At 44.0% G+C, this 23,787-nt stretch overlaps 2 protein-coding genes across 10 annotated transcripts in view; one reads left to right on the plus strand and one right to left on the minus strand.

The window, feature by feature from the left end:
• Positions 1–2,869, minus strand: part of AOPEP (aminopeptidase O (putative)) — a 365,070-nt gene extending 362,201 nt beyond the window's left edge. For 8 of the 9 annotated variants that reach the window (XM_050945698.1, XM_050945696.1, XM_050945707.1 and 5 more), the window contains exons 1-2: positions 2,669–2,862; positions 1,060–1,124 (exon numbers count right to left, since the gene is read on the minus strand). The gene's annotated coding sequence lies outside the window, so the exon portion shown is untranslated. Of the gene's footprint in view, positions 1–1,059; positions 1,125–2,668 lie in introns of all 9 variants that reach the window. The other variant, XM_050945697.1, reaches the window with a different exon arrangement.
• On the plus strand, positions 2,323–22,183 carry LOC127047538 (fructose-1,6-bisphosphatase 1). The gene is made up of 7 exons (XM_050945937.1): positions 2,323–2,616; positions 8,532–8,694; positions 10,796–10,888; positions 12,970–13,110; positions 14,407–14,544; positions 19,677–19,796; positions 21,794–22,183. Exons 1-7 carry the CDS (start codon positions 2,447–2,449, stop codon positions 21,983–21,985), a joined length of 1,017 nt encoding a protein of 338 aa, XP_050801894.1. The 5' UTR covers positions 2,323–2,446; the 3' UTR covers positions 21,986–22,183.
• The last annotated feature ends 1,604 nt before the right edge of the window (positions 22,184–23,787 follow it).

The following is a 23,787-nucleotide window of genomic DNA, read 5'->3' on the forward strand; positions in this document are numbered from 1 at the left end:
GGACAAAGGAAAGAGGAATGGAAAGAGATTTCAGGCCAACAAACATATGGGAGACCTGCTTTGTTGTTTCCAAAGAAGTAAATCAAAAAATAATTCATTGAACTATACTGGCACCCCAAAAATGGCTATCTACAAGACTCTTTCTTCACCCTCATGATTTTTGTCATATATTCTTCCTGTCTCTTCCACTCCTCATCTACTCGTCATATTTCTTTATTATTTCATTTCCATACAGCTGTCTTTACTCAGCTCTACAACTGTTGAGGCTTTTAGCTCTCAAGCTATACTGAAATCATTTCAGATAGCTCTTAAGCATGAAAGTTCAGGTTATCCTTGGAATGGAGCAATGGGGATAAAAGTAACTGAGTGAACCAGCTGTCCAGATGATGGCAAAAGTTGATCTCTCAGAAAATGTTGCTAGCCCAAAATGTTAGTGACCTGCATGGTTTCCCAGTTTGCCTTGAAGACCAGCCAGGAGGAAAAAACACCACGTTTTCTATTCAGGTCAAAGTACACCTCTACCTCGATATAACGCTGTCCTTGGGAGCCAAAAAATCTTACCACGTTATAGGTGAAACTGTGTTATAATGAACTTGCTTTGATCCACTGGAGTGTGCAGCCCTGCCCCCCTCGGAGCACTGCTTTATCACATTATATCCAAATTCATGTTATATCGGGTGGCGTTATAGCAAGACAGCGGTGTAGTTCATCTTAGCTGCCATCTATAAAGGAAAGGAAGCCAAACCTGACACCTGCCTAATCAGTCTTTGCTCCCTGACTTAATCCCTTTCATTGCTTCCACTGCCATTAGGAAAAAAACACCATAAACCCAACCCATCAGTGAATATCATTCCTTTTTTCCATACTATATGATTCTGAAGTTCCCTGTCTGTCCTGGTGAAAGAATGTCAGCTCCTACATCTTGAAGATGAAAGGTGTGTGCAGCACAGACAATGGCTCCCATTCAGCATTTAAACATATGCTTAATTAGATCCATATTCAGCAAAGCACTTAAATATGTTCTTAATTTTAAGAAAGACAAGGTAGAGGAGGTAATACCTTTTATTGAACCAACTTCTGCTGGTGCAAGTTACAAGTTTTCAAGCTTTCACTCTTCTTCAGGTCTAGGGAAAGAAATCAGCATGTTTCAGATAAATTTTATTTAATGTAGTGTACTTTTCCAGTGAAGTAAGAGTGGCTACATTTGTTTTCTGTTTAGATTGCACAATTTTCAGTTTGGGGCTAAAAACTGCCAAGATCCAGCAGGATCCATGTGCCAGATTTGGGATTTTGCAGTGGTCATGTGCTGTATCTAGATTTTTCTGGTGTAGTAGAAGCATCTCCACTTGTTCTCTATTAATGCCATTAAAGTTAAAGGCGGTATCCAAAAACAATTATGAATGTGGCTGGATTCAAGAGCCAAAACTGGTTTTCTGTGATCTTACGCAACAGAATTGGGGGGGGGGGGGGAATTTGGTTGGAACCAGATGCTGAATTGGGGGTCTTGTGACACATGCTCTGGGATGCTTCCAGGTCTGATTTTTTTGGGGGGAGGGGGAGGGTGCAGTTAGTTCTCTATGATGATATAATTGGCAGCTCAGGGCCAAGTAATGGAAGGATCCACAAAAGTCCCTCCAAAAAAAATGCTTCAAACTATGCTACCAAGTGCATTTGAACTGCCTTTCCTACTTTACTTTGGTGGTTTTCTGTAGGGGAAGATGAAGCAACAATCTATCACATACCCCAACCCACCTATAAAAGAGTTTCAATTTGAATATACTAATTGTTTTCCCACAGATCCAGCCATGCATATGTCTGTGTCCTGGACAAGATGAGTGGGGATTAGTTTATCTCCAATATTTAACCCACTCTCTGGGCTCCTGGGCCCTTAGCAAGTACTCGGAGCTATGAGGAGCAGAGCAAAGCAAAGGCCCGGGGACAGGAGGGAGGTGGAAATGTTGTGGGGGGAGGGCCCAACACAGTGGGGATAAAGAGGGAAGAAGGCAAGCGACATGTGGTCGGAGGGGCGGGGCTGAGAAGAGGGAGGGCCCTGGCGAAGAGGGTGACGGTAAAGCAGTACGGATTTGGGGAGGGGGCGGAGCTAGGGGGTAAAATAAGCAGGTGGCGGCGCCGAAAGGATGTGGGGACGGGGGGGGGAAAGCACCCCCGGTTTGGGGGCGGGGCTAAGAGGTAAAATACGCAGGGGGCGGGGCCGAGAGAAGGATGTGGGGACAAGGTGACAGGCAAGCAGCCCGGGTTTGGGGGCGGATCCCGGGGGGCCGGCTGCTCCCCGCCCCGCCTGCCGATAGGTCCGGGCCGGGACACTCCCTCTCCCCGCGGCTGGTGAAGTTCCCGGGGGGCAACGGAGGAGGCGGCGTGTGGGTCTCGCTGCGGCTCCGTGGCGATCGGTCAGTCTCCCAGCCCGATCCCCGCAGCTGCCGCCACCATGACGGACCAGTCCCCCTTCGACACCAACGTCGTCACCCTGACCCGCTTCGTGATGGAGGAGGGGAGGCGGGCCCAGGGCACCGGGGAGCTCACCCGGCTGCTCAGCGCAGTCTGCACCGCCGTCAAGGCCATCTCCACCGCCGTGCGCAAGGCGGGCATCGCCCAGCTGTGAGTCGCCCGCCGCCGCTAGCCCCAGTCCCCTCGCCCAAGCCGGGCTCACCGTGGGGCAGAGTCGCCCTGCCGGGCCCCTCACCCCAGCCCAGCCCGGATTGCACCTCAGAGGCGGGAATCCGCCACCTCTGCAGGGGAAGGGCTTCCGGGGGGTCTGTGAGCGAAACTGCCCTTACCCGGCGTGGGCCCCGCACAGCCAGGAGCGGCGCAAGCGCCCTAGGAGTGCGGGGTGGTGGGGCCACCGGCGCCGCCTCTTCCCTCCCAAACCCCGCCCCCGCCCGGTATGTTTCCGCCCCCCCCTTATGGCAGGTAATTTGATGGGGCCCTGGCCCCACGGCTCCGGCGCCCCTGCGGCAGCGCTCTGCTCGGTGGGGCTTTGCAGAACTGGGGTTTCCCCCGTAGGTCCCTCAACGCAGGGACGGTAGTTTAGGTGACTAAAGCACGATGTGGCGTTATGGGGCCCTGCACATATTAATTGCAATCCTAGGCTAACAGAGGTTATTGGGAATCAGATTTCTACCCCGCTAAAAACCAAGACTCCCGTCCTCTGAAGCGTGGCCCAAAGGTGCCCTTGCAGGACAAATCTCATTTTCTGCATATCAAACTAAAGTTGCCTTGTAAGGACTGGACAAGGTGGAGGAAGCTTACATTGGCCGTTAAGATAACATTGTTTGATTCTATGTAAACAACACAGGAAGGAAGATGTGTACTACTTAATAGCCAGACAGGTATGGCAAACCCAGTGTTGACAGGCTGCAGCATCATAGAGTATCAGGGTTGGAAGGAACCTCAAGCGGTCATCTACTCCAACCCCCTGCTCAGAGCAGGAGCCATCCCCAGACCGACCCTTTTGCTCTAGATCCCTAAATGCTGCCGTTTAAGGATTAAGCTCACAACTGTGGGTTTAGCAGGCCAATGCTCAAACCACTGAGTGATCCTTCCCCCTCCCCCCATGGATAATTGTAACACTATTCATATAATTCTTAATCTTAGTTAATCTATTAATTAGGCAACACCTTGCCTAGCTGAGTATTCTTGCCATCTCTGGCTCGTACACTCTTAAGCTTATTACCTGCCTATATATTGCTCAATATTGCTATGTTTGCAGACAGCACAACTGCACTGCATTAGTACTTAAATACTGTCAAGTTTAAAAATTTTTTGAAATGTTTAAATTCAGAATTAAGTTTGAACCTTTGTCCTCTAGCCTACTGTTGTGGCAATTGCTTCAAATGGTGGGTATTTACAGTTCAGGGAAATGTTATTGCACAGAAAGTGCTTGGCTCAATCTCACCTGTGGAGTCTTCTTGCTAACTTCAGTTTGTATTATGACTTTAAAAAAGACACTTCGCATTTCCCTGTTTGCCCACTTTCCTTGTCTGCAAAGCCCATATAACCGTTATAGCGTAATGAGCAGAAGCTTCAATTCTGATTTAAATGTATTTAAGCAATCTAATCCAAACTAGTGCACTCAGAAGAAGGAAGATTGAAACGTGCCCTATTTGTAGCTTCCAAAGGGATTGGACAGTGAATGAAAAATAGTCCTATTTCCCTTTAAAGTTATTTAAAATGGCTGAAATACTAGCCAACTATTAATGTCATATTTTGACATATGATGTTGACAACTTGCCAATTGCTATAAAGCTGTAGCTTTTTGAATCTCAGCATCTGCTAGCAAATAACTGTCTGGGCACGCCCACCTCTGCAATTTCTTGCAGTTATGAAAATTTAAATCTATAAACATAAAAGCTTAGCACAACTGTGAAAATGTATAGATAAGCATTTTTAATTTGATACTAGTCAAATTATATTAAAGTCAAATTCTCCCATGCCTATTTATGGATATCCTGACCGTCTTTCTTTGAGTGAAATTCCCATTGACTGTGGATATTGGTGCATTTAGGAGTTCTGTTAAACAGTAAGCAACTCTTGGCATTAGCAGAGCTGTACACAGATCAAGGACAAGAGATGATCTGCAGTTGCACTTACTCTTGTTACTACCTTTATGGCTTCTGACTAACCGCCAATCAGAAGTTTTATAAGTGCAAATATTGTTTGGATTAGTCCATTCGTTCACATGCTAAAAGGATATTAAACTCTCAGTCTTGGGCTCTCAGTTCAGCTCATGCTTCCGTGGAAATAATGAGTGCATTTTGTCAGGTAGCACAAAAAAGCTACCTTAAAGGAATGGAAAAACTTTTTTGTACTCAATGCTCTCAGTATCACCTATTACCTTACTTTAAAAAAACTCTCAGGATTTAGACTCTAGTATAATGGTAAAAATTAAAAAAATGACCTTTCAAATTTTATATTAGCTTGGCAGGTAAACCAAATGATTAGACGTTCCAAAACTCCATCTAAAGACATGTCTGCATGGGGTATTAGTGCATCCCAGGTGGGGAGTAAATTCTAATACACACTAGCATGTCACACACTTGCTATCTACATGGGGACACACACACACACACGGGCTGGTATACACTTAAGTTTCTTAATGTTTAAGTCAGTATGCACTAAGAAGCTTTTAGTGCACACCAGCAGGGTCCACACAGAGAGCAAGTATCTGCATGCTGGTGTGCACTAGAATTTACACTCCAGCTGGGACGCACACACACATCATGTAAATAAGCTCTCAGCCTTTTTCTAACTTTGTAAAACCCTCGATATTGTTCCTCCTCTCTAGTGGGTATTTACTGAAGGTAGATGTAATAGTGTTGACCCTCTCTTTTAAAAACAAGAACAAGACAATTTCAATACAGGCAGAGTAACTGGATTTTAGAGCAGTCAGATTTTGGCTTCAGATTGCTGGTTTTAACCTTAACCACAGCAGAGCTGGTGCTGTGCTAGAACTGATATGGTAGAAACTAAGATATGAAGTGGCCTTCAAAGGAGCCTGCAGTTGATAACATCTTTGTGCAATTAAACTTTTTTCAGCAACTGCCAATTTTTGAATGGGAAGACATCTTGATGACTTATGGCTGAATTATCAGCTGCAGTCTGATTTATCCTAGAACCACTTTACTCTAATCAGTTTAATTAAAACCCTTTTTTTTAAAATGCAGTCGGGGGGGAAAAGTGAGTTTTGCACGAAGTTGTGAAAGAATAAGACTTTTAGAGTCAGTCCTTGTGAGGAGCTGGGATGTGTCAGTATCTAGGCAATCAGAGCTAGTACTACAGTGAAGTGCTTAATGGTAGCATCGGAAAGAAGCTAGTGCTTATTTTCTTGTAATGATTAATATAAACTGAAGTTAGTGCACTGTAACCTACTTCTAATTATTTTGCATATTTATCACTCACCAGATACTGTACTTAACAGGTCTCTAGAAATGCCTACAATAAATTACCTGTTTTATTAGTGAGAAACTTAATGGAAACTTTACTAATTTGACAGCTTACAGCAAGTGACAAAACATGTTACCCAAAAGGCCTCCAGCAACACAGAGTAGCCTTTTTATAATTTAGAAATGAATGTTAGCACTAGAGAGAATTGACAAAACTCCTTGTGTTGTGAAAAAGTTGCTGTAAAATGGAAGTAAAACCTCTTAATGGACTTACAAATGACTTGACTAGCTATCTTGACTTAAAATATAGGGCTGATCAACACTGCAACCTTATGCTGACATAGCTACATCTCTTGGATAAAAATCCACATCCTGACAGATGTAGCACTGCCAGTGTAACACCTGTGTAGAAAGTGCTGGATTGACAGAAGAATTCTTCCCCTCAACCTACTTACTGCCTCTCAGGGATCAACTGCAGCACTTTCATGCCAGCTGAAAACTGTGTTTGAGCCAGCACGAGGAATTTCTGTGTATCAAACTTTCCCCATGTTCTTGTTTTTGAAATAAAAAAGTTTATGTACAGATGTGAGAACTGTACGCGTTTGAATTATGGATGGTTCTTGTCTGACACAGATGGCTTTGTCTGACCCTTTAAAAACTGCTCCAGAAGTTTTACTCAATACAGTATCTGTGTAATTTGTTTGGAGACTGAGGCAGCAGCACTTTCCTTTTCCTCTTGGCCTTGGTTTGGGCAGGAAATTATCTTCCACTGAGGTGTTTGTTCAAGTCATGTATAGATGGGTGAGAAATACTATCATATGCCTTTCGCTTTTGAAGCAGTGGGGGATGGAAGGAAATTATTGTGAAATGCTCCGTTAAACCATGCTCGTTAGAAGGAAATTGCAGAATTGAATTTAAATAAATAATGTGCAGACTGGACAAAACTATGGTAATTTGCCTTCAAGATTTAAGAAATAGCCAGTACTATAGTGTCCATTCCCAGCTCTTGCTGATGGGAATAAAATACCTTTCAACTCGTTGGAGAAAGTTTGGCATAGAAGAGCACAAGTGCTTGTTTCAGTAGTGCATGGTGCCTGCCATATCTGTGTCATTGTGGACTTGGAGCTGCTCTGTGCAGACCAGAAGATGGGTGGAGACCGCTGGAGTGGGAGGGTGAGGGGGAAGATGGGCAGCTTCATTGGAAGTTTCCTGCAAGCTTCCACTAGCAGAATTGATGCATCCTAAGCTACAAATAAAGCTGCCCTCCTGTAATGGAGCTGCTGGGAGGCAGCTGTGGAAATTCCACAGGATGCAATGGTGATGTGGGCGTAATTCAGAAGCCCTGAACACCAATAAGAGTTGACTAACCTCTAATGCATAAGCTTTCTAATGTGGTCACAAGAGACAAGCCTCATGAATGAGGCTGGCTGAAGCTAAGAGCAAGGATTTTTAGAGATGCTACAGGAGGAAAGAACAAGTGGTCACATATAATCTCAAGTCATAGCTATTATCTTGAAGATCCTGGATTTGTGGCTACCAATTTTTAGTCCTTTTAATTACTGTATATACGTGTTCATAAGCCAAACATTTTTGGTAAAAAAGTGACACATCAAAGAGCAGGGGTCAGTTTATATATGGCTCTATACCAAAATTTGATTTTAAACTCTATGGAATCATTGAACAGAATATCTAATACATTGTCGTTTTGTTTACCTGGAGTGTCTGCAGGCATGGAGCCTTTCAGCTCCCAGTGGTCACGGTTCACCATTCCCAGCCAGCGGGTGCTGCGGGAAGTGATATGCCTAATCTGCCAGCAGCTTACCCTGATGGGCCAGGAGCCAAAGTTTGCCAACTCCTGAAATATAGGGTCAGTTTATGAAAGGGTCATACAGTTTTTGCTATTTTTACCTAACCATCTTGGGGGACCGGCTTATAAACGAACGGGCTAATGAACAAGTATATATGGTAGGTCTTAACCTATTCCAGCAGAGCTTGACTAATTAAAGATAATGCTTAAATGCTTTTTTTTGTATGTTTCTTAAATTGTGAGTATCTTGTAGACTTGATACAATAGACTTGAGACAATAGTGGCTGTTTGGAAATCTCAGAATGAAGGATCCTGTGTCTTCAGTATATGGGGAGGAAGAGGAATCAGGCAGTTCACTGGCCACTAGATCAAAACAATTGAATGGAATTGCGGTCTCATCCAAAAAAGTTATAATAGAAGATGGAGGTCTATGATGGCATAAAGTAAACTCTCCAGTGTTGGAAGGGCCATGAATAGTGCTCCTCATCTTACAAAACGTCATACAATAGAACCTCAGAGTTATGAAACCAGACTTACGAACAGACCAGTCAACCAAACACCTCGTTTGGATTGGAAGTACACAATCAGACTTAAAAGGCAAATATAATAGTGTTAAAGAAACTGCTAAAAGATACAAGGAAAGCAGCATTTTACTTCTGCACAGTAAAGTTTCAAAGCTGTATTAAGTCAATGTTCAGTTGTAAACTTGAAAGAACTGTAATGTTTTGTTCAGAATTACAAATGACCTCCATTCCTAGGGTGTTCATAACTGAGGTTCTACTGTATTTTTTGTTCCTCATGAGAATCTCTTTCCATTGCTTTAGCTATGGAATAGCTGGTTCCACCAATGTGACAGGAGACCAAGTAAAGAAGTTGGATGTCCTCTCCAATGATCTGCTGATTAACATGCTCAAGTCATCCTTCACTACGTGTGTTATTGTGTCAGAAGAAAACAAAAATGCTATAATAGTAGATGCTGAAAAAAGGGTTAGTAACTTACAAAACTTGTCAATACTTGGATTCAAGTTAACTTTTACAAATCCTTTTCTTCAAATATGTAAAAATTGAACTGGAGTTAAAGATTTCAAAGGCACTTAACCAAAGATGTGTGTTTCTGGATACAGGAAAATATTGTCACATTTTCTATTCACTCCTACCTGGTTTCTTTCCTCCGGTTCTGCTCCCACATCTTTTGAGCTTTTCTTCCCCCTTTGGTCCTAAATTCTGTATTGTTTGTACTTCCGGTGTGTTCTTCCCCCCTCCCCTATGGTTCTCAGGCAGGCTCTTCCTATAGCATTTTTAGTAAATCACCAAATGACTATTTTCATGGATCAATCCATAAAGGTCCTTCCTCGGGCAAACTTCTCACTGAAGTCAATAGGAGTATGACTCAGCAAAATCTGAGTGAGGACTTCAGGACTGACTTAAAGAATTGACAGCGTCATTGAATAGTATTAAGTGTGGGGGTGTTTTACACACTTTTGTAGTCTTTCCTAGAAATATTAAAATTTCCACCAGTATTCTCCTGCCTCTTCGAAAATAAAATAACCAATAAAAACAAGTGTATGAATTCAATACATGGCCTATGCAGCTGCATTATTTATATGTATTTGCAGGAAGGTATACGTTTGTGAGAGAAGTATTAATGAATTTCTCCTGGCTCACTTTGATGTGACCATGCCAAAATTGTGGTGGTGGTTTTCTAATTTTTTTCCTAAAGAAATATCAAAGTACAATAGAATGTTTTGTTGGGACACTTTCGTGCCTTTTGTCCAACTAAACAAACTCCAGTTGAAAAGGCTAACAAGACTCAGTGCTGGAGCACCTTAACTTTTTTTTTTTTAAACTGAGACTCCATGTTAAAACATTTTGGTGCTGAATCTGAGCTAACGTGCTTTAGCTAAAGCAGAAGTACTGCCGTGTTAAAGAGCCAGCACTGCTATTAAGGATTGCTGGACTTAAATCAGCTACGGGGATCATGATGATTAAAGTGATACCAATTCACTTAAACACCTCCATTTTTTTTTTACTCTTACGAACTACAAGTAACTTTTAAAGTAAAGGATTAGAGAAATTTCCCTTTGTTGGTATCCCTTGTCTGAGTCTTTCATGCAGCAGCAGGAGGAACTTTTTTTTGTATATTAGGAAAACAGCATGGTAAAGCCACAAATTAGCAGTAGGATGTGTAAGCAGGTGTAACAAATCTCAGGTTGGTGTTTCTTTGAAGTACACTGTACGTTATTCAGGAGTTAGGTGTTACTCTTGACCAGGTAGGTTGTTGGTTTTTTTTAATGGCTCAATTATGAGCCTAAACAAAAATTGATCTAAATTTTTCTCATACTACTGTGTAAATTAAAGGCACAATTTCTTTTTATAAAAGATGAAAAGTTAAAAAACAGCTAGGGTGCTAGGTGTTGCAGGGCCTCCCTATCAGTTGCTGTTTACTGTAAGTGAAGTAATAATTAAGCATACGTTGAGGAGCTAAGGATGACCTTTTTAGCTGCAATATTTTTCTTTGTGGCTATACCAAGACTTTACAGTACTGCATGTGCCATTACAAGAACAGTGGTATCATCTGTTCTTTCAGTTAAACATTTCCCAAATTCTGTTCGTACAGACGCTCAAGTGATTAGACTGTGGTGAAAACTTAGCCAAAAATAAGCCATCAAAATAGTATTCCACTTCTTGAGAATATAGCTACATAAATATTCCCTTAGGGCTTGTCTACACTTACATTTTATAGCACTCTAACTTGCTGGCTCAGGGCGGTGAAAAATCGTCCCCTGAGCTCAGCAAGTTTGAGCGCTTTAAAACACTAGTGTGGACGGGCTCCCAGCACTCAGAGCTATTCCCCTTGTGGAAGTGGATTACTGAGCTCTCACAGTGCTCACTCGTGACCACGCTCACACTTTAAAGCACTGCTGGGGGAGTGCTCTCGCTGCAGTACTTTGAGGTTTCTAATGTAGACATAGCCTTAATTTAAACTGTTCTTGGCTAAAAATTAGCCTGAGTAGATTAGGTGGCAAAACATTTATTTGGGGTAGATGGGCAAATAACTAAAACCAGTTCCTCTGTTTTTATTTTCCAGGGTAAATATATAGTCTGCATGGATCCTCTTGATGGCTCTTCTAACATTGACTGCCTTGTTTCAATTGGAACTATCTTTGCCATCTACAGAAAGGTAAAGTGGGATGCTGTCATGGGGGCGGGGGGGGGCAGAGAAGCAGTAGTTCTTCACACTTAAGCAGCTCATGATGGAATAAAGTTGGATCCGAAGATTTAACGAAATCCAACTAAATCTACAAATGCTTACTTACACAATACCTTTGAGTGATACACAACACTTGGTTAATAGACCTACATACATGCAATCCTGATTGAATATCAATTAGCCAGTTAGATTCCTCTAACAATGAAAAGGATAACAGCAGTTAAATGCTTCATAATTACTCATACAACTTGAGACCAAACAAAATACTAATCTCATCTACCTGAGTTATGTGCATTCTTCAATTAAACTGATTCTCCCATCTTGTACAGGTAGTCCTATCAGCCTGAGGACAGGCTTCCAAGATGAGATTCAGTTTTAAACATTGCTTGTAAATTTAACATACCTAATTCATTCTGAAAGATGGAAGTCTCGTTTGCAGGCATATGAAATACAGGATTAACATGTCTCAGGCATGGAAACTACTGTGATTTCAGACAAGACACACTGTCCATCTTTAACTACCCTGACCCAGGTTTTGATGCACCTGAAAGTAACTTCTTTGGGCTCACTTCCCCCAGGAGCAAAGGAAATCAAGTTCTTAGCACTAATCAATTGTAAACATTACAACTAAAAGTTCCACTTTGTTTTTTAAATTCTGCCTCAGATTTCTGCATCAAATTGAAGGTACTCATTAAGGTGATGTTTTAGTCACTTATTTTTAGGAAGTCAGACATTTTACTAAAAATACCAGTGAATAAAACAGGGGAGTGGGCAGGACTGCCTGGGGGAGGGCGGCCTGGCTGTTTTTGGTGGGGGGGGGGTTGCGTGGCGGCGCAGGAGTTCACATGGCAGCACACGGCCTGGGACCCCTGCTGGTGTAGGGAAAAGGAGGGTTGGTGGGGCCAGCAGGCTCCCTACCTGGCTCCACACCTCACTCCCATCAGCAGCAGGCACTGCGGTTCCTGGCAAATGGAAGATGTTAAGCCAGCACTCTGGGCAGAGACACCCCGCAGAGCTGCCTGGCCATGCCTCTGCCAACAGCTGAGCAAGGGGGATGGCACCACTTCCAGGGAGCCCCCCCAGGTAAGCGCCAGCCAGAGCCTGCCTCACCCTGTCCTGTGCCCCAACCCCCTGCTCCCTTCCACACCCAAATTCTGCTGGGGGGGCAGGAGGGTTGCGGTGGCCTGAGACTCCAGCTGGTGCAGGGGCTGCCTGAGCTGCCCCAGAGGCAGGCGCAGCGGACACTGCAGAAGTCACTGAGTTCATAGAAAGTAATGGAATCCTTGACAAACTCTCAGCCTTACTCATTATCACTTCCAAGATACTACATATCTCTACCCCATCTTCTACTTTCTGCATTCCACCCTAGCATTTGACTTCTCACTTTGGCCCTGATCCAGCAAAGCTCTTATGAATGTACTTTAAATGTAAACACGTGAGCAGCCCAGTTGACTATAAAGTTAACCATATATAGAAGAGCTTTGTCAGAGCAGGGCCTGTCTCCAGTGCTTTCATCATGAATTATTTGTATAACCGTAGTGCCTAGGAGCCTAGTTATGAACCAGGACCCCAATATAGTAGGCACTGTGCAAACACAGAACAAAAATGGTCGCTACCTTACAGAGCTTAGTCTAGTATATGACCAGAGAAAAGATGACTTGGGGCAAGAATGGAGATTGACAAGGAAACAATGAGATCAATGCCTATCATGTTGACCAATATTGTAATCACCACACTAGCAGCCTAATAGTTGTGAAGTTTTTGTCAGCATTACAGAACAGCAGAGTTTTAAGGAGACTTTTTTTTCCCTTTAATTGGTGACCTTACTCTAGCAATAAGCTAAAACAGGTATCTATTAAGTTATTGCTGCTTTTCAGCCATTGAAGGCATGCTGACTTAGGCCTGGTTTTCCAAAGGCATGCACTAGTAGCTTGTTACAGCAGCATATGCTGTTGTGGGTCCATTACTGTAAATAAATGAAGCTTTTAAAATAGATGAATCATGGGGAATTTTTAATTTAAAAAAAAATCTTGACACCCTTCCTATTTCAGGCTTCTCCTGAGGAACCTTCTGAGAGAGATGCTTTACAGCCTGGACGTAATCTTGTGGCAGCTGGTTATGCCCTCTATGGGAGTGCCACAATGCTGGTGTTAGCCATCGAATCTGGTGTCAACTGTTTTATGCTTGACCCGGTAAGGAAGCATAAATCTGGTATGAATAGCTTGCTCTTGTACAGATAAAATTCCAGAACAAATGTTTCCTAAGTGGATAAATATACAGAGCAGCTTCCAAACTAAATCTTAACATCTGAAGATGCAGTACTCTTAAGAGAACCAATGGGAGTTGATATGCCTATAAAAATAGAATAGATAAACCCCCAAAGGCTTCTGGCATTCTTCCCCTCTGCTGGAGACAGTGGTCAATCTCACTCAAAATTTATAGTTTAGTCAGAGAATAAAATATACATCATGTGCCACCTGATGTGATGAATATTTAAGCATTTTTTGCATTTGCAGAATTTCCCTTAACTCTCTCTTGTAGTTTAGTATATTCCTTAACTCTAATACCTTTCATTTTTTAGTAGGCTAGAGATGCAGAAATATATTTAATATTCTCTTACGCTTACAGATCACATCCTGATTGTTTAAAAGAGTAAGTATGGAGTGTGTATGCATGTGTTTGACATCCTAGAAGTTATTGGCCATCTGACTTGTTAAACATACTTTATTTCAAATCACCCAGTGCTGTTGTCTGCAGTGATTCAGTTTAATTTAAAGACATTATATTGTAAATCAGGTTTTGCCACTTAATAGTAAGTCGTGTTTGGAATGTGCCATGCAGTAGTTTTAAGGAAGTAGAATTTTATGTTTTCTATATAGTAATGGTTTAAATGTCTGCATGTATTACCAACTTTTTAGTTTGTTTAGAAACTAGGACGCTTTACAATATTTTTTGCTCTCTCCTACAAATGTGAAAACTTACTGCAGTAGAGACTAGATACCTTAGACATTTGATAACTATATACTTTCATCACTACATTACTGTTTTCATTCTGATCAGACTAATAGTGTCAACTTGTTACTATCTCATGACTAGTCAAATTGAGTTAGAAATCTCAGTCCAGCTCCTAATGAATAGGTGTTCACAATCCCTGAAACTGTCCATGGGCCATCAGTTGTAAAAAGAAAAAACTGAGTGGACTTGCATCAAACTACTCTTGACACAGGAGAATTATTTTGGAGATGGGGAGTGATCATGTGAAGAAATTTGCATGCGTCAGGGCTTTTGGGGTATCTTATATGGGTAAGCAAGACTTTTGGTCCAAGACTACAGAGCTGTACTCTCTCCCCTCCCCCCAGTACAGAATTATAAAAATAAAATGGAAACTGCAGTAGGTTTTCACTAAATTATATGTAGCATTAACTCGCTTTTAGTCTCGTGAAGAACACGCACATGCAGTTACTGACTTGCTTTATTATTATTGTCAGGCAATTGGGGAATTCATTTTGGTTGATAAGAATGTGAAAATCAAAAAGAAAGGAAATATCTACAGTCTCAATGAGGGCTATGCTGCATATTTTGATCCTGCAGTCACCGAGTATCTTCAAAAGAAGAAATTCCCTCAGGTATTTCTAGAGAAACTTTTTTCTAAGATAAGCAAATGTTCAGTGCCTCAATCTTTAAACTCAGTTGTCATGCATACGTGCAGGATGTCAAACGCCAAAGTTAGGCAAGACTGAACCTTAATAGTGTACAAGTCAAAGTGTACCAAATATTCCTTAGGCTGTTTAAATTGGCAATCAGTAAGCCACCATAGCTGACTATTTGTTTATACAAAGTTACAGAGCTTGTTTTTCCTCTCTCATATACTTTAAGTACACCAACATTTTGTGTTAACTTCATGTTGGAGTAAGGAGCACCACACCACACTCAGTGGCTGATTCAAAGGTTTCAGCAGCTAGTTCAGTTAATGGTGATAACCATATAACTCCCTCCCACTTTTTCAATAAAGCACTTGTATTTTTTTCATCCTGTTTCCCTTGCTGCTCTAGCCAGTGCTGGGTCTAGAAAGGAGTTAGGGGGTTGAGGCCATGCTCTATGGTGGTTAAGTGGAGAGGACCTCTCATCCAGTGATGCAGGAACAGCACTTAAGAGGAAGTGAGGGATCTGCTCCTTCTCTCCTACAGCACAGGTCCATCTGATGGTAATTTGCTGGAGTACTGAATGGGTGTGGAAACAAGACTTGTGCTTAGTGCTGCTGGAAGTTGACTGATGACTGACTATCCTCTTGCTTAAAGGACTACTCAAATGGCAGGGTCTGTTTTAAAGCTATGTGAATACCTGCCCTGAAGCCAGAAATTGATAGGTGCTTAGCTGGATGTTAACTTCCTTAATTACCCAGAACAGAGTCTGTCCAGGTCCCCAGAGCTACCACCCACTGTTAGAAAACCCACATGGGAACCCTAGTGACAACAGGTGGCTTTACATCTTACGTATATCCAGTGCTAATTGCATTGGCTGAGTAATACCTGATGAATACCTTAAGTTAGGGGTGGCTAATGTGAGCCTGAGGAGGAGCCAGAATTTACTAACGTACATTGCCAAAGAGCCACAGTAATATGCCAGCAGCAGCCCCCATCAGCTCTGCCTGCTCCCACCCCCAGCGCATCCTGCCTGCCAGCAGCCCCGTGAATCAGCACCTCCCTGGGCCTCCCCGCATCCCCACCCCCTCTGCAATCAGCTGTTTCATAGTGTGCAGGAGGCTCTGGGGAGCAGCCAGGGTGTGGCAGGGGAGTGGGTAGGAAGGATCTTGGGCCTTGGGGGAAGTGGTGAAGAGAGGGCAGAGCCAGGGGTTGAGCAGTGAGCACACATACACACCCCCCAGCACATTGGAAAGTTGGGGCCTCTAGGTCCAGCTCCAGAGTTGGCGCCTGTGCAAGGAGCTGCATATTAAATTTCTGAAGAGCTACAGGCAGCTCCAGAGCCATGGTTTGGCCACCCCTGCCTTAAGTTAACAAAAAACCCTAAGGTTTTTTTTTAAACTTGTCAGAGCTAGCAGGACCTTGATTTGATAACTGACCCACTGAGAATCTTGATTAAAATTAGGAGCTTTTTTGAAGTTAGCCCAGATCTAACTCCAAAATCAGACTGAAGAAAAGTCAGCTATTGCAGATGTGAAAGATGCTGCTTTATCAGTAGCAGAGTTCTTTGCACAGCTATAATAGGGCATAATTCTTTACAATACAACATGCCATCTCAAAGACAGGCATTTTCGTGTGGATTTTTGTAGGGCTGTAAAATAAACGTTCTCACTTGAAAGCCTTGGAGACATGTTTGAGTGTGATATCTGAAATTCAGGCTTCCCCATACTGCCCACTGTCTGAGCTAGAAAACTCTCTCTGAAGGTACATCTACACTGCAGCTGGGACTGTGCTTCCCAGCTAGGGTAGACAAAACTCTCACTAGCTCTGTTTGAGCTAGCATGCTAAAAATAGCAGTGTGGCTGGGGGTAGAAACCTGATTACAAACCCAGCTGGATGCCAAGGTATGTATCTGGGCATAGGCAGCGAGTTGTATTCCCACGTGGTGCCCGGGCACCAGCAATATTCAGAGCCCGGGAGCCCAGCTCCACCAATATTTGGGGCCAAGTGTTCCCCCCCGGCCCCACCTGTTGCCGTCTGAGTGTCCTCCAGCTCCTCTTGCCTTCCTGGGGCCCTGGAGCAGAAAGTCAGTCTTTTCCATGCAGCTCCATGGTGCCTCCGCAGGGTCCTAATTCCCCCCATCTCAACTCCCAGGGCAGACTGACTCTGAGCCTGCCCTTCCATCTCAGACCCTTCCCTTTTCCTGTGGGACCCTCCACCAGCACAGGGGGCCCCCCACCCACAGTCAGCACTCCTGCCCCATGCTGGGCAAGGAGGCAGCCCCATCCCTCACCCCCAGTGAGGCTACAGTCAGGAGCAACAGCAGGGGAGGAGGCACACACAGCAGCCCTGGCATCCACCACGGGGGAGGGGGGTAAGGGAGATTTCTGGACCTGAAAGAGGCCCTAGGAGCACGTGCAGTGACAGTGGTGGAGGTGAGTATTGCTTGGGTGAGGGGGCCCAGAGCTCACTGCTGCCATCAGGGAAAGGGTGTGGAGGGGGTCCTCTCTGTCCCCGGAGCAGCCTGCCTGCACCCCAAACTCATCCCCAGCCCTGCCCCACCCCAGAGCCCACACCCAGAACTTTCACCCCCCATGCCCTCAACCCTCTACCCTAGCCCTGAGCCCCTCCAACACCCCAAACACCTTATCTCTAGCCCCAGCCAGAGCCCTCATTCCCCTTGCCCTAGCCCTGAGCCTCTTAACATCCCAAACCCCAGACAGAGCCTTCATCCCCCACACTCCTACTCTTGCTCTGAGTCCCTCCTTCACCCCACAGCCCTCATCCTTGCACCCACTCCATCACCAAACTCCCTCCCAGAACCTGCACCCCAGTCCCCTGCTCTAGCCTAGGGCCTGCAGCCCAGACTTCCTCCCCCACCCAAACTCCCTCCTAGAGTCTTGGGCAGGTAGGGGGTGGAGTTTGGGTGGGGGCAGGTTCTGGGCACCACCAAAATTTCTACAAACCTGCCACCCCGTAGCTGGGTGGTTAGCCCAAGTTGCCACCTGCGTGCTACCTCTAGCTACATCACTATTTTTAGCATGTTTGATCAAGCAGAGCTAGCATCTGTCTGCCCCAGCTGGGCAGCATGCTCCAAGATGCAGTGCAGAGTCACCTTAAGAGTGAGAAGAAAGTCTCCATTCTCATTAAGTCTTTGATTCCTCTCTGCTGAGAGAGCTAACAAAAGCTTTCACAAAACTAAAGAGGCTACTAACAAATCATTCCAAGCAGATAATTAGATAACCTTTTTCTCTGTCCCAAATCCTCTTTGAATTGGTGGCCTTGAGGGGAAGTGCCACATCTCCTTACTAAGCCATTCACTTAGTTTGTGAAGATTTTTTCAGAGGAGAACAAAAAGCCTAAAGAAAATCTGTCGGTCTGTCTGCCTAGCTTTAAATTAAATGACCTAGCTTTCAACCTTCTGGCTCAATCTGAGAGGGGATGCTTTTAAAACATTACTTGTCCTGAAGCCTAGTCCAACTGTAGATTAGTTTTCACAGTGCAAAGTTGTAGCTTCTAATCAGAGCCAAACCAACACTTCTCTCTCCACAGCAACCTGTGGGTTCCAGTACCACACTGGTTGTTCTTGATACAAGGGACTAGTTAGACACCATTCAGATATCATGATGAAGAGGGAGGAGGATGGGATATTGAATCTCCTGCCCTTAATCATGTCAGAAGGAAAGGAGTTGCCAAGTAAAAACCCATGACAAGAGGTACCAACACAGGACTCTTCTCCCCACTGCATTTGACCATGGAGCAGAAAGAGTTTGGAACACCTCCCCTGCCACCAGTAGGGTAAAGGGCAGAAGTAATCCCCACTGGAACCCATAGAGCAGTGGTCACCAACCCGTCGATCCCGATTGACTGGTCCATCCTGGAGACTCTCCCAGTCGATCAGTCTCTGGCTGTGGCAGCGCCATGGGGTTGCCTGCCTCAGCCCCACACCATTCCCTGAAGTGGCCGGCATGCCTCCAGGGAAGGGGGCAGCAAGGGTATCCACATGCTGCTCCTGCCTGCAAACACCGCCCCCACAGCTCCCATTGGCCAGGAATGAGGAGCTGTGGCCAATGGGAGCTGCGGGGGCGGTGCCTGCAGAGAGGGGCAGCCTGCAGAGCCACATGCCTCTCTCAGGGGCAGCAGAGGCACGTTGCTCCCTTCTGGGAGTGGGATAGCCACATGGTGCACTACTGGCTGGCAGATTGGGGGGGTGGCCCGGCTCAGGATAGGGAGGAGGTGCTGATGTGCTTAAGTGGAGCCAAGCCCCACTGGGCCACCAACGGGGAACCACCCAAGGTAAGTGCCCCTTCCCACAACCAGCACCCCATACCCTCTCCTGCCCCCCAACCCCCTGCCCCAACCCTCACCCCCTCAGAGCCCTTCTGCACCCGCCATGCCCTCCAACCACCTGTCCCAGGCTCAGCCCAGAACCCCCTCCCACATTGCAAACCCCTCAGCCCAGAGCCTGCATCCCCTCCCAGTCTCTTGCCCCAGCCTGGTGAAAGCGAGTGAATATGACAGGGGTTCATAAAACAGAGGTTCTGCTATAGATCTGATTTAACTTATAGTTCTGAAGTGGTGTGATCTGGTGGATACAACTTGGAGAGGAGCTAGGGACAGCCCTGGTGTTCCCCCTCCCCCCCGCCCAATGGAAGATGGAAACTCTAGTTTCTAACATTGTCTTGTCAGTACACCTTTACCCCGATATAACACAAATTCGGATATAACGTGGTAAAGCGGTGCTCTGGCAGATCTAAGCAAGTTTGATATAACGCAGTTTCACCTAGAATGCGGTAAGATTTTTTTTTTGGCTCTCAAGGAGAGCGTTATATCGGGGTAGAGGTGTATTAAGAAGGTAGCATGCTTAAGGCTCTGGAATGGGAATCTGGAGTCCTGTGACATTTGTCTCTGCCACTGACCTTTTGTATGACTTGGATGCAAAATGACTTGCCCAGTACCTCTGTTTTCCTATCTGTAAAATGAGGATGATAATTAAGCTTTCTTTGTAAATTACTTTGAGTTCAGTGGATGAAAAACACTATGCAAGAGCCAAGTTATTACCACTAAAAAGCTAATAAGATTTAATCAAAGGTTGTTCATCAAATGTCTTTATACAGGATGGCAGCTCTCCGTATGGTGCGAGGTATATAGGTTCTATGGTAGCTGATGTACATCGTACTCTAGTGTATGGAGGAATCTTTTTATATCCAGCCAACTCCAAAAGTCCCAAAGGAAAGGTAAAAATGAATTAACCTAATTTTAGAAAGTATGTAGTCTGAAACAGTCAGTGTTGTCTAAACTATTCTAAGATTTTTACAAATGGACAGTTTTTAAATTTTATGGTGCACAAATGGCAAGAATATATTTACTGCCGTTGCTTGACACTGCAGGGTTTTTTAAGTAGCATTAAAACACATTAAGAACTGTGTGCTCTCCCAATCAGTCAGTCAGTTCTGCCCTCTCACCATATCATTGTAGGATTCTCTGCTGTTCTCCTGGTTCTGCCAGAGGCCCATGGGTTCCCACCCCCCTAATCTCTCCCAATCCCCGGGCCTTTTTCATAGATTCATACTCTCCAAGGTCAGAAGGGACTATTGTGATCATCTCATCTTACCTCCTGTATAACACAGGCCGCAGAATTTCCCCAAACTAATTCCTAAAGCAGATCTTTTAGAAAAACATCCAAAACTTGATTTAAAGATTGCCAGCAATTGGTACATTTTGTTCAATTGGTTAAATTACTCACTGTTAAATGTAGACTATTTCCAGTTTGAAATTGGTAGCTTCAACGTCCAGCTGTTTAAGGCATCTCCAGTAGATTTTTATTTTAAGCAGTGGTTCTCAACCAGGGGTGCACATACCACTGGAGGGTACACAGACCTTCCAGTGGGTACATCAACTCATCTAGATATTTGCCTAGTTTTACAATAGGCTACATAAAAAGCAATAGCGAAGTCACTACATATAAAAATTTCATAGACAATGGTTTATACTGCTCTGTATACTATACACCAAAATGTAAGTACAACATTTATATTCCAACTGATTTTATAATTAAATGGTCAAAATAAGTAAGCAATTTTTCAGTAATAGTGTGGCTGTGACACTTTTGAATTTTTATGTCTGATTTTGTAAGCAAGTAGTTTAAGTGAGGTGAAACTTGAGGGTACACAAAACTACTCCTGAAAGGAGTACAGTAGTCTGGAAATGTTGACAACCACTGCCTTATAGGGAGCTATTGCTTGCAGATCACTCTACTTGTTCCTCTACTTTCGACCACCAGAAAGTGGTGGTCTGTGAGAAAGTGTTGTGACTCTAGGCACTTGCATTCGTACTCCACCCTCCCATCCTTACAGAATTCGTAGAGCTCAGTCTGCTTCCCCTTTCTCCTCCCAAGAATAGGGGAGGACAACTGTTTATTCAGCAAAACTTTAATCTGTTTTGAAAACTTCTGAGTGAATTATTGCTTCAGCTTGGAGATAAGACAGTTATTCATTACACAAACAATGACGGTTTTTTCCTCAGTGCAAACTTCAGTGACCTGTACTTTGTTTTTCAACTTATCTATTCATTAATAAGTGTTGTACACACCATCATTCACTTTACAGCAGTGATTCACCACCTTTCCAGACTACTGTACCCCTTTCAGGAGGCTGTGTCTTGCACACCCCTAAGTTTCACCTCACTTCAACTATTGCTTACAAAACACAAGTGTCAAAGCATACTATTACTGAAAAATTGCTTACTTTCTCATTTTGTCTGTATGAAGTTTAGTTTGTGCTGACTTTGCATAATTTAACAGGCTACATAAAAAGCACTAGCAAATATTTAGATGAGTTATTGTACCCCCTGAAAGATCTCTGCATACCCCAAGGGTACCTGCACCCCCCAGTCAAGAACCACTTCCCTGCAGTACTCAGCATTCACTTAAGTGCTGCACCATGCCTGCAGTCAACAGGAAAGTGAACAAATCTCCATAAAGAGCACACGTGGCAACATAATGTTCACGAGGTGGGAGATGAGGACAAATACGGCCAAAACCTCACTGTCTATACTAGGAAAAAAGGGACACTAAAAATAAGCTTGATCTTTGCTTCAAGTGGTAGTTTAAATTTGAAATATTTACTGCTGATTTTAGTATGATTAATACTAGAAAACTTTGATATACATTTTAGACAAAATATCCTGTGATAATGTACTCTACTGATCACTAATTTTGGCTCCTCTCTTCCAGCTGAGGCTTCTCTATGAATGTAACCCCATGGCCTTTGTAATTGAGAAGGCTGAGGGAATTGCTACTACAGGGAACGAAGCAGTGCTGGATATAGTGCCTGAAGATATCCACCAGAGATCACCTATTGCTCTGGGATCGCCTGATGATGTGCAGGAATACATTGACGTGGTCAAGAAGCATTCAGCCAAGTGAAGTAGTCTTGCTGCAGTACAAAGAAGTGCCTTACAAGGGGACCAAAGATACTGTGATGTACTACTGACTTAAGCTATTGTAGGAAAGCAAGAGAACCATATTTTCATTCTGTTTACCAAAAAGTAAACTGTTAATATGTGCAACACAAATGCATTTTTTTTCCATTGTGGCATTAAAATCAAAACTTTAAGGGAATAATGTGCCTCCTCTCTTACCTCATAACTACACAAAATCCACCATATTTGATAAAGAAGTTTTGTGTTGTAGGTAAAGTGGCCCCCCACCCCCACATCCCATTTCCCTCCAGTGCTAAGGAATGCCACAGTAGAGGGCCTTTTACAGAGAACACCAGACTTTTCTGAAAGATTTCTACCTGCAGATGGCTGGCTGCAGTTTCCTTGTAGACTGACTTATTGGGCCTTGTAAATACTAGAATCTTTAGTCCTGGTGCAACATTTGTAAATGCTAATCTAGATATTTCACAAACACTTGTTCCAGGACACAGATGTTCGTTCCTGATTATGGTTATTCTGATCAGCAACAAACATTTGTGGTGCATCTAGATTAGCATTTACAATGGGTAGCTGACTGGCAATCAGCTCTAGTCTAGATGAGGCCTTTGAGGCTAATCTGGATTTGGAGAGTATGTTCAGAGGGTATAGCTCTGCTGTGCTTAGCTCTTTGACCAAAAGCAGGCTGCTGCATGTTGAAGCCTCGCTGTTGCTGACAAGTTCAGCCCCAGTTATTGTTAGAGGTCCATGGATCACAGCAACGGGTGTACAGTAGTGCATGGTTTGTTAGTGAAGCCACAGAAAGGCACTTTTGTGCCCCCCAAGAAGCCATATGTCCACTAAGACCTTCCAGAACCACATGCTAACCTGCTAATAGGAGTTCACCAATGAGTGCTTCAAAATCCCCACTATCTGTCCATCAGTCTCTGGATAGAATGTAGAGTGTGTGTTATGACCAATAAAGCCCTAAACAGCCTGGGACCAGCCTACCTGAGGGAAGTGCCTCTTCCTGCTGACCACAGCAGTGGCACAGGGACACGAAGGACCCTTCCTCCCCACCCCCAATAAGAGGGAGCAACTGGCAGGGCATTCTGAGGGCTCAGACTCCTTGGAACTTGCTCTCTCTACCCCCTTGGTCTGAAATAGTCTGAATTTGGTGACCTCCAAGTACATGGCAAGATGTGTTTGATACAGTTTTTGGAAAAGACTAAGGGTATGCTTCCCAGCATCATAAAAATGGATGTGCAAAAGGAATTTCTGTATGTGTCTGGCTGAGTTCCTGTTGAAATAGCCCCTTAATGCTGCTGAGATTTCACTGCATTGTTAATGTTGGGGCTCTAGAGCCTTGGGAAAGCATATTTTTGTTTTTAAATCTAAACAGGCTGAGGACATAGCTCCTACCAGCACTCTCTCGAGAGTACCTACAACTTAGAAGTGTCTCCTGGGTTTTTATATTTAAAATTTGCATTAGAGTGGCTAGCCAATCCATGCACATGAAACAGGTAGATGAGGTACTGTACCTGTTAGTATTTCCTTAGCGGTGTCTTATGCTGAACTACATCAGGAATTCCTAGCTGGGCATATCTATTTTTAAAGACTACAGCCTGGCAGAAGGCAAAGGTTATAGAATGAAGGACAGTACTGCCTAATCATAGCCGTTCAGTTTTTAGATTAGGTAGTGGGGATTTTTTTGAGGGGGAGTGTTGGGGGGGGGGGGAGAGACTGTCATTTGAACAAGTTAGTATTGAACGTTAAGGGGTAGCTGTAAGGTATACAGGGCTAATAATGAAA

This window comes from Gopherus flavomarginatus, chromosome 3, assembly GCF_025201925.1.
Source record: "Gopherus flavomarginatus isolate rGopFla2 chromosome 3, rGopFla2.mat.asm, whole genome shotgun sequence".
Classification (NCBI taxonomy): domain Eukaryota; kingdom Metazoa; phylum Chordata; order Testudines; family Testudinidae; genus Gopherus; species Gopherus flavomarginatus.

Excerpts from the sequence above, each read along its gene's own strand:
- LOC127047538 (XM_050945937.1), top strand. The coding sequence starts at position 2,447 with ATGACGGACCAGTCCCCCTTCGACACCAACGTCGTCACCCTGACCCGC. Across the intron at positions 8,695-10,795 it reads TAGTAGATGCTGAAAAAAGG|GGTAAATATATAGTCTGCAT; the intron begins GTTAGTAACTTA and ends TTTATTTTCCAG. Across the intron at positions 13,111-14,406 it reads ACTGTTTTATGCTTGACCCG|GCAATTGGGGAATTCATTTT; the intron begins GTAAGGAAGCAT and ends TATTATTGTCAG.